A 17,660-nucleotide genomic window follows, 5' to 3' on the forward strand; every position below is an offset into this window, starting at 1 on the left:
GGTAAGTGCAATAAGTTTTCTGTGGAGGGTAAAAACTGCAGAATTTTATTTAAAAAATGGTAAAGCTTGGCACTAAATTACAGGTTCTTGACAGAAATATAGAACAGGTAAGATTATCAAGAATGACTTCGTTAACGATGATTAGTCACATCTTCAAAAGATAACAAGAGCAAGAACATGCAACTGTAAATGATATATGAGTAGGGACATAAATTTATGGTAAATGAAAATTTGCAAATGAAGTAAAAAATGCGCTAGATCACTGGTAAAAACAACAGTGAAATCAAATGTTTGAACCATGCAAAAATGGCTGTAGATTGCTGAGCTGGTGCAATTGCGTATGTAGATAGTTTGAATGAAAGTAATTATGCAAAGAAATCTGCTTTGGGACACTCAGCAAAAGGGAAGCAGAGCAGGACTGAGACAGTGATAGATGTAAAGTAAAAGTAAAAAGTAAAGTGCTCCCCTGTGCTTAGCACCACGCCATGAAGGCGTATAGGGGGTGTGGGGGTAACGCCCCACACTTTCTTGATCCGGTCGTGACTGGGGGTGATGTGATCAGCATCACGCCCCTGACTGCCTTTACCCCCCAGGTTTCCCCAGGTACCCATGTTATTCGACGCTGGGTGGGCGCCGGGGCCGCTTCCGTCAGAAAAGTTCCCGGATTTGAACCGGCCGGGGATCGAACCCAGGACCTTGAGCATGGTAGTCAGACGCGTTACCGACTGAGCCACCGCGGCTTTTCAGTGATAGATGTGAGGAAAGAAATGCTACTTGACATTTGTACTTCTGTGGCAAATTGGCAACGCAAATGCAAAGTGTTGACTACCATGTTTTGCATGCTTCTGTTCTAATTTGCTAATATTTCCCCAAAACAAAATTGCATTACTTCTTGAATAAAATTCATGCACATTTCATCAATGAGTATGCTAGTATTTACAGGATCTTAAAATTCTTTCACATTTTACATTTTTGCGCATTCGTAAAAATTCATTGTCCCTATGCATGAGTAACAACACTAAATCACTGCTTTAGATACAGATATAGAGAAATCTGAATTGCACAATTGCAAAGTAACCACGAGGTAAACATTTTCGGAAACTAAGAATTCCACCTACACATTTCTGAAATGTTATAGAAGTAAAGAGGTTAAGGAACTACAAAACCATTTAAAATCTCTACACAGCAACAAATACAATCCTACAAAAAACATTTTTGAAACAAAAAAGGCAAAGTCAGATCATAGTTACAAACTAATAGTGCCCCATCTTTTCAGCATTTGCAATGCCAGGCTTAATTCAACCTCCATATGAATTACGACAATTTCAAATTTAATTTCAGGAAGAATTTTAGCCTCCACATTATAGTTTTCCATATTTCATAACAGAAATTACATGTCAACCCCACCATGAAAAAACACACACACAATATACTAAGCAAAATTCAGAGAACATTGCAGATAATCTCAAAAATAAAAATGAGAGAGAGAGAAACCAGGAAATTCGACAAATTAGAGGTCTTTTCCTGCTACTCATTCTCTCGCTGAAAGTCTTAATGGTCCCATCCTATTCATATACTCGAACCACCTCAACCATTTTGATCTATTCAGTCCTGCACACTCCACAGTGCCACACATGGGAAATAAATAATTTGTAATCTACCAGTTCCAGTACATCAACACTAGAGCCAGATTTTGCACTAAATGCTTATTTTGTTTCTGTGGACTGATTCATAGGCTCTTAACCTTTTGGAGCCCAAGGCCATTTTCACATGTAACCCCCTTAATGCCAGAGCCGATTTGATCAAAATGCAGAGTTTCAATTAAATGAGTGTAGATCGGAGGCTAATTGCTCTATAGAGATGAGTGATATACCGTTGTACGCGGAATGAACCAGAGATTCACACTATATAAAATTTATGCAAATTTGGGGTATATGTGGCGAGGGGAGGGAGAGAACACTCAAAAATCTTTTTTTTTTAAAAAAATGGCATTTCCCACCACCCCCCAAAATTTCGGAAAAATGGGGATTCCCTCCTCCCCCCAAGAAAAAAGTACATGACAGTGTCAACATGCACATGGAAATTACCGCTGACATGTAAGGAACACCAAAATATTTGCATTATTATCGTATGACCAATGTAATGCGAGTTGTACCCCCAAAAGGAATGGTCAGCATGCCACTGATTCAAGCTTCAAAATGCAGCTGTACCTTGAAATGACTGTAGCTCAGAGGCTAATTGCCGTTGAATGATATATCATTGTACGCGAAATGAATCACAGATTCAGACGATATAAAATGTATGCACATTCGGCGTATATATGAAGGAAGGAGGGGGGGGGAAGGACGAATCCCCAAAAATCATTTCTTTACATTATTAGGATGCAGTTTCAACAACCCCTCTTCCCCCTCCCCCAACTCCCAACCTCACTTGCTCCTGCACGGAAATCATTCCTTTTGACCTCGGGTACCGATATACAAACTTCCTTCCAATGCAGTTTCCAGGGGTGAGGGAAACGCATTGCTTTAGAACAACAAAGACGGTCTTCCTTTGTCGGTAAAATTTTTCCCTTGGAAAAAAGAAGTTGCCTTTTTCCTGACATTTTCATGAAAAGAAAAAAACGTGCAACAATCATTTCTGTTAAATACACGTGTTAACAACAATATGAAAAAGATAATCGAAATTCTAACCAAAAATAGCAAAGTTATAATGTAAAAACTAAGACCTTGACAGAGCGTCTCGATTGAAACAATCGGGCCCCCGAGGGTTACATGAGAGTGTCTTGATCGAGACGATCGGGCTCCTAAAGTTTAAAGGGAAGTTCCTTTCAGGCCACACAAATCACCATGTGTAAATTCTATTATACCAAAAAATTATTCAAAAGATGAATAGAGAACAAAATATCCGGTGTGAAAAGTGTGTTTTGGTGCCCTCCTCTTCAGGTTTGCCAATGGATTGAAAGGACACAAGAAGGTGAAAATTTTGAAAATTAATTGCAGAATATCTTAGATTTTAAAGGTCAAGCAGCACTTATGCAAACTAAGAACTTCGGAAGTCAAGAGGATTTTTCTGCATATAAAAATATTTTTTTCTGGAAGCAAACGGAAACAGAAATTGACCCCCATCAAAAGATTTGCTAACTATAACGTAGGTTGAAGTATTTGTTAATATACTCTACAACACCCCTATTACTTCAGAAAGTTATAGAATAATACAGAATTTTAAACATTTTCTGTTTTGAAACCCAATAAATAATGCAGTTTGTTTCTGTTAATGCAAAAAGTACACAGACTTCAGTCTATATTAGGAAAGTATATAATATACTAACATGAAACACACACTCACCTAGGAAACTAGTATTTCAATGCTCTATTAATTACTTTGGCCACTGTCATTATCAACTCACAAACCTGTAGAGAGGATGGTGAAAGTGATCCCCCAAATTAACCGAAAACTGTTAAACCAGGTTTGCAGATAAATAAGTACTTCTTTTCAGCATATCAATTTTCTACTGTTTCTTTCATTCCCCAAAACATGAATTAAATTATACTTGGTTAACATTATTAAAGTTTGGAAGTATTCAATTTTTCCATGGGAGATTATGAAGTTTAGACTTTTCATTATTTACATGCATATTAACAAGTTAATGCATGTTATGTGCTTTTTTTTTAAAAAAAATCATTTTTGTGTCAATTATCATAGCAAATTTTTAGGACCTATTATCAGGCCTTTTCCCCAAAATTTTTAGTATTTTTTCATGCATAATTGGACAGTTCTTAATGCCTACATGTACAGGATCTAATAAATGCGCAATAAACACACATGGAGGCTCACACCTTGGCTGTGCTGTCTAAGACATTAGATACAGGAAACACACTTGTTAGAGTCTCCTGGGGAGAGGGAAGCTTAACAACTTTTCTCCTGAGATTTTGGCCAGTATAAGGGACCGGTGGCCACCATCAGGAGGAAAATTGTAGCCAGATTACTGGAAACCTACAACGACTGGGGGTTCGTCGTGCTGAACATACGTTACCCCGTAACTGATTGACTGATTGCCCACCTCTGCTGAGGCATGTGGGAGTGAGGATGGCAGTCGGTACATAGACCCTGGCCCTCTGTTGAACCATGGGTTAAAACACACATGGATGTCTGTGTATATGATTTACATGCAAGTTCATAACTGGTATTTTGAAATTCAAAATTATTATTATTTAACATTGTTAGCAGCAACTTGAGAAAGCACTGTAACAAAAGCTGGAAAATCGCCTATTTTAAAGTAAATGTAAGTAGTGTTTTACAATAATAATGCTCTTAACAAAATGACTGCAAGAAACAACCGAATGGTAGACTTATACAAAGGTTGGATGCACACTAACAAATCACAACCAACTTACCACGGGCTCATCCAAACGAAAGAATGCCATCTGGCATGGGCGGTTAAGTAAATTGGCAAAGCAGATGAAAGCATCGGCCACCTCCAAATTCAATATCAACACTGCTGCAAGGAATGACATGCCTTGAACGTAGCCAACATCAGGTCTGTAGCAAACGTAAGCACCGAGCAAACTGTGTAACATGTCATAATATGGTCCACCCTGAAACGGAGAGAGAATACATAAAACCAAAGTTATGATTTACTCAAACATCTGTGCACAAAATTCTATAGATATTTATGCAATGTTAACTTACATCAATAACATAATTAAAGCTGTAAAAATACATATACAGTGAAACCTCGATTTTATGTTTTTTTCAGGAGATCCTGGTGAAAAAACTAAAATGTGGGAAAATGTAAAACTGAAGAGACTTTCACAACATTTTGCTACGTTGGCACCATCAAAACTGAATGTATAATGTGAGAAAATGTAAAATCCGGGAACATAAAATAGGGGTTCCACTGTATATTGAATGAAAGGAAAGAACACCTGAATGGCTAATATTAAAAGTGTGAAGGAAATAGGACAAAGCATTGGAAATATTTAAATTCTTATAGCTGCTGGCTCCATCCTCAGACATCGGTAAATGATGGTGGAAATAGAAGTGCTGGATCTGCAAGGTTGCCAGGTAAAGAGTGACAATAGAGTTTGATATGTACTCTTGCGAGGATTGTTGTAATGGTGCCAACTTTATCCTTGCTCTTGACCTGGCAACCCTACAGGTCCAAAACTGACTTCCATTTCCACCATCTTTTACCTACATCTGAAGATGCAGCCAGAAGCTACGAAAATTCAAATATTGCAGCATACAGGTATGTAAGAAATTCACTTATGCCAAATGAAATTGTCTATCCACATGAGAATAAAATCTAATCTGGGGTATGCTGGTATAGTGTGTACAAACATACAAATGAAGAGACTTTGTATTTTGTACCTTTTGAAAAATACAAAGATTCGGGAATGTTCTGGCAATGTCCAACTGTATCAGCTCTACACTGGCCTCCTTGTCTGGATTTTCACAGTAATTTAAATCCGAATCTGATGGATTGGATGAATCGGATGGCTCGCTACTTCCGTTCTCAGCAGCCTTTAAACGATCTTGAGCTCTGTAAAGAAATGGAATCTTTTGAAAGGGCAACAACACAAATTTCTGTCAGAGAAGCAATCTAAGATTAATAAAAATGTCACTCTCCACACACACAAACACATAGTATTATATACAGGTTGGCCCAAACAGTACTCAAAGTGAAAGGAGGATGATATCCCCAAGCTAGTAAAATTTTCGAAAAGCATTTCCCCAGCTAAACCCAAGGCTTGACCAAACATCACCCCCCACCCCCAGCTAACATTTTCCACTTCAAGCCCTGTATATAAAAACATAAACATGTTGTGTGTGCCAAAACTTAATGTAATGTTCATTGAAGTTTTGAACACCTTGCATATGTATCAGAGTTCGAAGCTGGACCATCACCCTTTGGTGCTGTTTAATAACTAATGTATGACATTTAGGTACCAAAGCTGAAAACTTAGTTACCAAAATTTGACTCTGTAACAAAAGGTCAAATGATAATCTAATATAGACAAAAATTTGTTCACTCTTAAAATAAGCTTTTCTTAGGACCAGACTGAAATTGTAATTTGAATTTATAGGAAATAAGTCTCCAGTTTCACCTTACAAAGTAAAATGTTCTTTCTGATCAACATAACTTTTTAAAAACCTACTGATAACACAGCACATCAATGTTTGAGATTATTAATACTGATTGGTAGGCAAGGGGGTTCCTGAGTTAGATTCCAGGTGTTCCCATGCATTTTCATCTATTTTTCACTCATTCTTATCATGGTGTTTAAGTTAGAGAAACAGAATAGTGTAAAAAAAAAAATCAAAATACAATAAAATGCACAGCAATTTCTTGGCTAAAGAAATGTAAATGCAACTGTTGAGTATCCAATTATGTGACAGTAGTAAATACTCCATATGTCTCTGCATCAAGATGATGCAAGAAAACGTGTGAAATAAGTATACAAACTTTTCGGTCGTCAAACACAAGTAACATTCTCATTTTGCACATTGCACCTGATAATTTTGAACACTGATTTGCATTGTTAGAGTATTTTGAGGAAGTCTGCAAGTGATTTTGTGTGCTTAAGTGTCAGGAAGAGAAGAGATATTGCTCTTTAAACTACGTACTACAAAAAAAAATGCTAATTTTTGAGACATAGGTCTCTTTCTGTATGTGAGCTTTTAGAGATTATTTGCACCCATTACAAGACAAAAAATGATTTAATAAGAAAGTTTTTCATTAATAACATTACTTGTCATAGGATTAGCACTAGAGGCTAATAGTGAAAATAATTACTCTTTCCTATAACAGAGTATTGAACATGAGAAAAATTCCACACATATGTAACTTGTGCAAGAAACAGCATAACTACAAATGAGAAGCATATATAAAATTTCTGTAAATATACAATGTCCATAATGCTTTGTACAGTTGTAAGACTGTTTAGAATACACTATAATACCATGTGACAGAGGACAGGAACAAATTTATTGTATCTTTTAATATTATACAGCCCTTATAAATTTTTCAATTCTTATAAATTCAATACTTCACAAGTATCATGTCTTTATGTTCATTCCTTGAAGTCCATGAAGACACAAATGTGATGTATGTGTGAAATGTCAGATAAGATTTCACTAGTGTTTTAGAACTGTATATTATTAGAGGATACAATAAATAAATTTTAATAATGTTTACCATGAGCAACTGACATATTTAACATTTGCTTCTTGGATTTCAGGTAAAAAAAAAAAATACTGTTCTTCTCAGGGATTTGTTATTGCAATTAATTGGATTACGTATGTACTTACACAGAACAAGCAAAAGTGATGCGCCTCTACTTACCTAGTGGCACAGATGTCATACAGCTCAGTTGTCAAATTCAATTCGTTCCCGATCGCAAGCTTCCAAACCTTTCCCCGCACACTGGGTGGAATACCTTGCCACCAAAGATCTCTTGCTTTCCGCGAGTTTTTCCTTTGAATAGACATTAAAGAGAATTGTGAATTTTTTGTCAACACTTATGAATTATAACTGTCATTTGACTACCTTTACATTGGAAAATCGAACAAAATGTTCTACACTACTCATGTAACAACTTGTGCAAACGTTTAAGCAGTTTTTATTATAAAATATCTGTAGGAATAACATGAGCTATTGTGCATTTATGAATACAGCAGTAATAGATTAATAAGAGTTACTTTCATTAAATATAAACTACTTAATTTCATTAACACTGGCAAAACTAACACATAAATTAAGTTGACCTGAGTATTACCTAATTTATTGTTCTGGATGTACAATAGAGTACAATATTACATTTAATTAATCAATGGATCAAAATGAATTACTGGGTAAGTGCTATCAATGGATGACAATAAATTATTGTGTAAGTGGTTGAGATATACAAAAGGAAGTATCTACAACTCATGCTCAGTATGTAAAATTTTGTATAAGCTTAACACATGGCTGTACTGAGGAATAGCCTTCATCTTTCTTCAAAAGCAGTGTTTCTTTTCTCCCCAGGAATAGGAAACTGATTTTGAGCAAAAAAATTACAGGAAAGGGAAAAATTAGTAACATCTAAAAATATATATTCCCCCAGACTCCCCCAACAGTGTGTTCATTGACCATAGTTTGGCATTGTTTCAAAATATCAAGAATGAGAAAGAGGCCCCCCCCATCACATTTTTCATCCATTCGAACCCTAAAGTATTGTAAGATAGCACAAGTTTTGAACCCAGCATACACCACTGTGTCTATAGTGTAGCTAATACTACATAAACACTAAACCTTATAATCTCAAAATTTAAATTATTCATAAATTTCTCACATGTGGAAATGAACCTCCCACAACAAACTGCTTGGTCTAATTGTTTAGAAGTTCACCAATTGTTTTGTAGTGAGTCTAAAAACATGGGTCATAGTCAGTCAAGATGTTTATTAGAAGAGCCTTCAGCAAACATAAATGTTTAGTATAATTCTTGAAGCTTTTCTGGCGGCGAATACTGAAGAGGTTTTCTCGGGCAATCAGCCAGGTGATTTCCGGATAGGCTTCCGAGCTTTCGAGAGCTAATGTCACTCTCATCTTCAGGGATTGAAGTGCAGAGATAAGTCAGGGTGAAGTTATATGTATTTGGTGTGGGAGGGGTCCAGTGTAGGTGGCATTTCTCCGGAGAAACATCCGAGAAACGCCATCTGATTGGTTCGCCACCTACACCGGACCCCTCTCACACCAAATACATGTAACTTCACCCTGACTTATCTCTGCACTTCAATCCCTGAAGATGAGAGTGGCGTTAGCTCTCGAAAGCTCGGAAGCCTATCCGGAAATCACCTGGCTGATTGCCCGAGAAAACCTTTTCATAAATGTTTAGTGTTCTAGCATAAGATCAGCCCAAGACTCAAACATTGGTGGAGTTTTAGTTTTTGTTTTAAGTTCACTTTATGCACAAAAAGGCAAATCGGGATTGGAACTAGAACATAAAGTGGGATCCGAACCACGATGTGCCTCCACCTGGTATCGAAAATGGGGCCCCTTAATTGTAAGGCGATAACACTACCACTGTTCCATGGGGGGAGGCCCACGAAGTCAATTAATCCACCAACTTTTAAATTCCTCCGTCCACAATAAATTATTTCGATTTTGTGCATATTTACTGGACAAAATGGATGAAAATAAGTCAACAGGATTTTCTTTTACACTGAAACTTGTCTCCTTATGACAGTTCTGATACAATATTATTAACAACATTAATCCATTTTTAAGGCAAAACATAATGCAAGATGGATTTAAAATTCCTTGTCTTTTTAAAAGCTGTTACAATAAGGTAAAATCACTGGACACATCACTTTTCTACTCTATCACAGTACTGCAGGATGCAATAAATACTAAATCAAAAAGGAAACTCACATGAATTCCCATTTAGGCAGGATTTCTTTGTTCCACATGCGGGCTGCATTTGCCAGTTGTTCTTCTAGCTTTAGCTGTTGTTGCAGTTGCTTCTTCCTAAGCTTTGCTTCCTTGATTTCTGGAAAGAATTATTTATCATTAATAATTAATTATACGGTTTTAAAAGCTCTCCATACATTCTCAGTTAACCCCTTCCATATGTCTTTGATATCCCTGAACATATTTGCGTATGCTGAAACATTACACAAAGACAATCACGCAGGTTTTATGGTCTTCAGAACTAGGGGTAGCCACCGTTACCTGGTACTATGGGTCAATGTCAGAGTTGGGTAAATTAGTGACAAAAGTAATGCGTTTAAGTCACTTTGCTTCCAACCTGCATTTCTCTGTGATAAAGTGTTATTTAACTGTTTACAGAAGTATCACACCGTTCTCTGGAGTGCATGTTTCCATAGTGTAACTTTACATGCTTGAGTTTTTGGCACATAAATATTTGTTCTGAATTTATCAAGGTATCACAAAATAATGCAAAATAACAAAGTACCATTACATGTTGCTAATGCAAGTACCGAAAGAGAAGCACGTTACGCACTTCCCAACTCTGGTTGACGTACACATAGGCGTAACTTGGCAGGGGCAAGGGGGAGGGCACTTGCCCCTCTCCCAAAATTTTCAGGTTTCTTAAAATTTACAAGTTAAGGATACTTTTGGTAACATCCTAAGACCTAAGGAGCTAAGTAATAAATAATAATATTTATGATTTCCCAAATGTAACAGATATTTAGCAAATAATCCTGGACACTATTTTCATGGGATAATAAACTTTTCGACTCTGCTCTCCCCCCAAAGTTAAGCCTCAAGTTCAATTTGCATAATTTGCCATATTAAGATCATGCTTAACAGATGATTAAAAGCAAAATGCTGGGAGGCTGTTATATTGAGTGGGAAGTCTACGGAAATGAGAATATCTTTACTGAATTTCTAGGCTATGCTTCCTGGTGCTTGGAATCCAAAAACGCAAACAAAAGTACTGCAGAGAAACAAGTGAAACGGTGGAGACAAGATACTAATTACAAAGTTTTCAACTTTTTACATTTGTTTAAATAGTTACACTGTTCATAGATTCTTCAGGTCAAATTGAATAATCTTGAATTTGAATTTAAAATTTTAGGTGCATCCGCACTTAGGCAATTTTGCACCCGTCACATTCTACAGGGTCCAGCCCCTTACCATATCTAAAATAGCTTAACTGCTATGTCGTGTTACTAAAATATTAAAATTTTCTGACTTTCGTTAAAAGCTGAGGCTGTAAACGGGCACTCAGCCCACATAAGGACAAAAACAGGACAACACACAGAAATATACTGGCCATAAGGCCAGACGCCAGAGCCTCGTTAGTCTGCAAAATGCAGTCCAGGGTGTACAATTGGGTGTACTATGTGGAAGGTCACCCCTTACACCCCAAATTGAATAATCTGTTATTATATGCAATTACAGCTGGAATTATACTAGTTTTCCTTGTATGTATGCATTGTTTGCATTGTAGAATTATTTCTCTTGTAGTTTACAGTTATTACAAGCATAAGAACAAAGTTTTTCGTTGTGACGTTTCAGGAGCACACACACTCCCTTCATCAGACATTTATTTTTAGTTTCAATATAGCAAGAGAAAATGACTTTCACACTAACAGAATAAACCAAATCAAAAAACAAGTCGCAAGAAAACTAAAGGAAAAGAGAAATACGGACCAAGAGGAGAAATCTGTTGAAAATAAATCTGTGTGCATTCCATTCCACAAGGAATTCTCACATAAAATTGCAAAAATTTTTAGAAGATATAATTTCAAAATTCTTTTTAGATCACCAAGAAGTTTGGAATGTACATTTAATGAATTCAAAATGAGGAAATCTCTACCAGATGTGGAAACCACAGGAATATATAATATAAATTGTTCATGTTCAAAGGATTAACAGCAAGGAAAATGGCAATAAGATGGCACGAACACGATTTGGACATTATAAATCTAAACCCAAGAATAGGTTTGTCAGCTCACATCATTGAAGAGAAGCATTTGATTAAAAAGAGAAGGGTTTTAAAAAGAGTGACGGGAAACATAGATTTGAATGTCTCGGAAGCTTCGTTCATTGCAGAGGAACACTGGAATAAATAAAATAAAGAAAATGGTAACATAGACCCACTATGGAGTTTTCTTTTTCACAAATGGAGTAAGCCACCATCTTTAAAATGTAATGTAACAGAAAACATCAAGAAACTTTGTGAAAGCAATGATGACTTTAAATTACCTGATGATATTTGGGATTCATAATTTTTAAATAAAAAAATAATGTGATCAATTTTCTTTTTATCTGAAATAAAAATAAAACAGACTGCTTGATTTCACAGTTAAGTTGTTATATTACAACAATGTAACATTGACAACATCCATTGTATAATGGATTCTTTTTGTTTAAAAAATTGTTAACCACTGTTATAACTGTATCTTTAGTCAAACTAAAAATAAATGTCTGATGAAGGAAGCGTGTGTTCTCCTGAAACGTCACAACGAAAAACTGTGTTCTTATGCTTGTAATAACAGTAAACTACAAGAGAAATAATGAAATTATACTGGTGTGGAGGAAGTTAGTTGATCTGTCAACCACATAACAACTTAATGGAAATAACCAGTGCCCAAAGTGGAAGGGGGTGGGGCTATCTCCCAGTTAGGAAACGTTTCATTAGCATTCCCCCATCTATTGCACTGTCTTCAAGTTAATCCATACACGCACTACACCAAAACTTGAACAAGCATCCATCCAGCTAGCAATTTCTACTTCAAACATTGGGATAACACATTATAAATAGCAACATAAAACAAGAACTCTAAATAAAGAAGTACATAAATAACTTACTTTTAATTTATTTATTTGCTTTAAAAATTCTGAATTCACAATGAAGAAAACCTAAGTAAGCAATACATGTTTATCTAACAATAACAAAAATAATAATACCTAACTCTCAGGGAGATTTCAGACCGAAGAGACAAACGGCACATGACACATGTTGCTTGGGAACAAGTGACGTGTGTCGCATGTTGTTTGCTGGTGTGAATTCCCCCATACCCTGATTATGGAAGTACACTACCTTTCTTCCTTGCAGCTTCCACCATTTGTTCATACTCCTGACGATGCTTCATTTCCTCCTCCTGAGATTTGGCAGGAAGATTGAGTGGGCGGTTTTCTAGGATGAGGGCTGTGCTGCTTGCTACAACATCTACATGGCGCTTGTTCAACTTCGCACCAGCAGCAGGAGATTCTGGACGACTAGTGTTTGCCTGGAATGGAAATGCCTGATGTACCCATTCTGTTTTTTTCAGAAGTAACACGCTTCAGAACTTTATCATTAAAAAAAATCACCTATCCCTTGTAGGTTTTTAGTGGTGGCGCTGTATGATCCAATTAAATATGTTTGGGACTGTTACATTATTTTTTGTCTAAGGTCTTTGAGACTCACCCTTTGTACACGGTGTTTCATTCACTCTTGAGCCCTGATTTTTGCTTATAAAAATCAAACTATTGGTCATAATGTAATGAAATTTGCTACGGACATACTTTGGTGTATGAGAAGCATGGTGACATCATTGGAAATGGTGCCACAGTTTTCTAGTCCTTGCATGGCCATGGCCATGTGTCTGGGCGATTCTGCCGTTAAATGTCAATCGTATGGTTACGTGCTTTCAGCCTGAGTTCTTGGTGCTGCTGTTGTGATGCACCTGGTTTTGGGCTGTTGAGAATCGTGAGAATGCACGAAACACCTCTTCATGATGAAAAAATTGGAGTGTGGTGCGCTTTATCAAGGCGTCGCATTATTGGCCCCATATTTTTTGACACAACAGTGGATCCAGAAGTCTACGTGTGAATCTTCCACGAGTTTTTAAATCAGTTGGATGACGAGGAACTCCGTAATGGCTATTTTCACCAGGATGGTGACATTTGCTACACTTCCAACGCCAGCATGCAAGACATTGTGTCCTCCTTCTTTGAATTGAATTGTTATTTTAAGTCCACTTTATGCACATGTAGGCCATTTGGGACTGAACCTACAGTTTAAAGTGGGATCCAAACCACTATGTGCCAACACTGGGTATCAAACCTGGGACTGCTTGATTACAAGGCAAGGAAGCTACCACTGCGTCATTGGGGAGGCACCCCCTTTTCTTCTTCTTTGAAGATCGTGTCATGCTAATGGTGACCACTTCCAACACTCGCTATGAGATCACATGCTTCTCATACACCAAGGTATGTCCCTAGAAATTTCATTACATTATGACCAATAGTTTTGATTTTTATAATAAAAAATCAGGGGCCGAGAGCGAGTGAAACATCTTCAGGAATTTAGTACTGATTTGATAATTTATTTATGATTCAGCCTTTTTGAGGTGTCTTACCTATTTTTTTCATGAAAAATACCCTCCATAGGCCAATTGTGGATATGGTAACGGATGTTTCCCCTGGGCAAGCTGTGAGTAATGGTGGGTTGCTGTGATTCTGTAGTGAGAACAACTCATTGAAGGATTTTTCATTTCCTCAAATTAGAGAATCCAAATAATGTTCATAAAGAGTGTTCATTGTAAAGAATATACAAAGGAAAATTCAAATAAAGAGCAAGTGAACACATGCATACATATCCCATAATCATTGGTTTAAATTATTCTATTGCTGAAAAAGGTAGTTTATAATCTGTTATGGTTACCTAGTATACCCTAGATAAATAATTTACTTTAGAAATTTACCAAGAGGCATTTTACAGTATGTCAACTCTCTGAATCACTAGGTTCCATAGGTGTATGTATGATGACCTATGAATTGGTCTCAGAAGTAACTACTAAATCCATGAAGATTGTGTAAAAACAAATCTGCAAAGTTGAGGGGGGAAAAGAAACAGTATTTCAAGTTCAAAACATATTCACAATGAGTTTAGTTTCTGTTGTAATACAGCAATTTAGATTTGGAAAATGTTTTGGTGTCAACAATGAAATATACATACAAACTATTCATGGCAATTTTGACTGAAAAAATGCACGAAAATATTAATGTTAGAAAAAAGAAAAAGGCATTAACAGTTTTCATTGTAATAAAACAAACTTCAGAAACTAAGTGACAAATGTTGGTTGACCTTGTCTCTTGCATGACACACATCTGCTCTACTTCTGTCTTCACCAAAGTGTTTACTTTATGGCAATACTTGTGTGGGTTGTTGTTTACTAGGTACACCTAAAGGCAAAAGTAATAGAAAGCCAATTGCCCATCACCATTTTTATTCAGCCTGTTTTCCACAATGTGATGAGATGATCATGAAATGAAATAATTACATCAATAAGCAATAAATAAATAATTATTTCACAGCAACAAAATTTAGTTCCTGAAGACACCACACAATGCAGAATAACAAAAATGAATGCAGCAAAGGACAATTTGCCTACTATTATCTTTGGAGTTGGCTGTACATAGAAGCTGATGGTTCTCTGGATGGATGACTGAATCTTTCCTCTTCAAGCAGTTAAAGAAATGGTGATCTGCGCCAGGAAATTTTCCACTTATTTCTGTTTCTGCATGGCCCTTGAGGCCCACCCAGCCTCCTATCATTAGGTACCTGGGGGCAACCCTGGGTGGGGGGAGGCAACCGGGGGTGATGCTAATCACATCATCCCAACTATGGCCGAGATCAAGAATATGTGGAGCTCTACACACCCCATATGCCTTCATGCCATGTGTGCACATGCACATGGGTAAGTTTACCTTTTTCATTAATGTATGACTAGAGTTGCAAAAAAGCCGGCTTTTTTAGGGAAAAAATGGAAATTTTGGCTCTTTACCAATTATAGCTAACCTATTTCACTTGAAGTTACTACAGGGTGTCCCACGAACGGCGCAACTGGGAATTAAGAGTGGCGTTACTTTGTAACCGAAACCTGTACATACATAAGTCATACACCAAATGTTAGCCCTGTCCAAGTAGATATTTTTAAACATAGAAACAACAAACGGGGTGCAGTGTTGTTCATGCAGTGTTGCCAAATGTAAGTGAAAGTGTAAATTTATTTTTCCACAAAGCATGGAAAATTGCATGTCAAACATTCGTACGGAAATTTGGACGTCAATTTCCACCTTGGGTAGGTGGACTATTTCGCCATCTATAGTTCAGAGAAGAAAACCGATCGTTTTCGCGTATAGCCAATCCTGAAATGCCTTGTAAAGGCGTACGGGTCCAAATGGGTGTTTTTAAAAAAATTATGAGGTACAGTGGCAACACTGTTGATGTTTGAAGGCAACAAAAGGTGTGTTTAGTGATGGTCTATGACATGGAAATACTGGAAACAGGAAAAAAAGAAAATGAAAATTATGGTGAAAAAAGTGTTACTTACCTACTCCTGGCAACCATGCAATGTGATAAGAGCGCCCACCCAACGAGAACAAAAGAATCAGTTAGTTGTGTACTCAGAACGGTTTGAGCGTTTTGAGCAAGCCGTGCATTTCGCATTGTTCATAGGGGAAGATTAGAATTGTTCTGTGAAATGAAGTACTCTTTAAAAGAGAGGGTGTTCATTGTGAAACATTATTTTTGTTCAAAATCGTACGCTAGTGTAAAAACTGTGTTTCGCGAGATATATCCGAATAACAGTGTTCCAGAAAATTCGACGATATATCGACTTGTTTTCAGATTTCGTGAAACAGGATCAGTTAATGACAAACCCTACCACAGACAACCACCAGTTTTGACACAAGGTGTGCTGCAGGATGTGGAGCAGAGAATACCACAATCTCCCAGGAAATCTGTTTGTAAACTTGCTGCACAGTCAGGTGTATCAAAAACAACAACTCCCCGAGCGTTAAAACAATTGCACCTACGTGCATATAAGGTACAGGCTGTGCAAGAACTGAAGGAAGCAGACAAAGGTGCACGTGTAAGATACTGCCAGTGGTTTAGAAATTTTATTAGAGACAATGGTGTGAATATTTTGGATAAGGTTTTTTCCACGGATGAAGCATGGTTCCACTTAAATGAATATGTCAACAGTCAAAATTCTCGACACTGGTCAAGTAACAAACCCCATTTGTTACATGAACAATCACTTCATCCACAAAAGATTGGTGTGTGGTGCGCGATTTCGCGGAGAAAAATAATCGGTCCATTATTTTTCAACACAACAGTTGACGGAATAGTTTATCGTGACCTTATCACACAGTTTATTTCTCTGTTGGAACGTGATGAACGTGATTGTTGGTTTCAACAAGACTCCGCAACATGTCACACGTCTAATGAAACTTTAGACATGTTGGCAGAGTTTTTTGGCGATCACATTATAAGCAAAAACTTATGGCCCAGTCGCTCCCCGGATCTGACGTCTCCAGATTTTTTTCTGTGGGGTTATTTGAAACAAACAGTTTACATTAATAACCCAAGAACACTTGATGATCTAAAAATAAACATTTGCACAGCTATTAACAATATAAACCAATCAACCTTGCATAAAGTTGCTTCCAACATGATAAAACGTGTTGATGAATGCCTCAGGGAAAATGGTTGTCATTTTCAACATCTTTTGTAAAGCTACAATGCCTGTTACGCGCATTGCATGGTTGCCAGGAGTAGGTAAGTAACACTCTTTTCACCATAATTTTCATTTTCTTTTTTTCCTGTTTCCAGTATTTCCATGTCATAGACCATCACTAAACACACCTTTTGTTGCCTTCAAACATCAACAGTGTTGTCACTGTACCTCATAATTTTTTTAAAACACCCATTTGGACCGGTACGTCTTTACGAGGCATTTCAGGATTGGCTATACGCGAAAACGATCGGTTTTCTTCTCTGAACTATAGATGGCGAAATAGTCCACCTACCCAAAGTGGAAATTGACGTCCAAATTTCCGTACGAATGTTTGACATGCAATTTTCCATGCTTTGTGGAAAAATAAATTTACACTTTCACTTACATTTGGCAACACTGCATGAACAACACTTCACCCCGTTTGTTGTTTCTATGTTTAAAAATATCTACTTGGACAGGGCTAACATTTGGTGTATGACTTATGTATGTACAGGTTTCGGTTACAAAGTAACGCCACTCTTAATTCCCAGTTGCGGCGTTCGTGGGACACCCTGTATTATGAGTTTACAGGATTTAGTGAGTTTACAGGATTTAGTGACATATTTTACTAGTAGCTAAAAAAAATTACCTGATTTAG

The 17,660-nt window shown here is 37.0% G+C and overlaps 1 protein-coding gene across 2 annotated transcripts in view; it reads right to left on the reverse strand.

Moving 5' to 3' along the window:
* The window catches only part of LOC145991048 (TBC1 domain family member 14-like), a 122,476-nt gene that overhangs the window by 10,052 nt on the left and 94,764 nt on the right, over positions 1-17,660 (reverse strand). For both annotated transcript variants that reach the window (XM_083126748.1, XM_083126750.1), the window contains exons 3-7: positions 12,556-12,745; positions 9,414-9,531; positions 7,346-7,477; positions 5,371-5,542; positions 4,395-4,595 (exon numbers count right to left, since the gene is read on the reverse strand). In XM_083126748.1, the coding sequence (XP_082982874.1) occupies positions 4,395-4,595; positions 5,371-5,542; positions 7,346-7,477; positions 9,414-9,531; positions 12,556-12,745 (813 nt within the window). The remainder of the gene's footprint in view (positions 1-4,394; positions 4,596-5,370; positions 5,543-7,345; positions 7,478-9,413; positions 9,532-12,555; positions 12,746-17,660) is intronic.

Source organism: Lepisma saccharinum, chromosome 8, assembly GCF_977018435.1.
Source record: "Lepisma saccharinum chromosome 8, izLepSacc3.1, whole genome shotgun sequence".
Lineage (NCBI taxonomy): Eukaryota > Metazoa > Arthropoda > Insecta > Zygentoma > Lepismatidae > Lepisma > Lepisma saccharinum.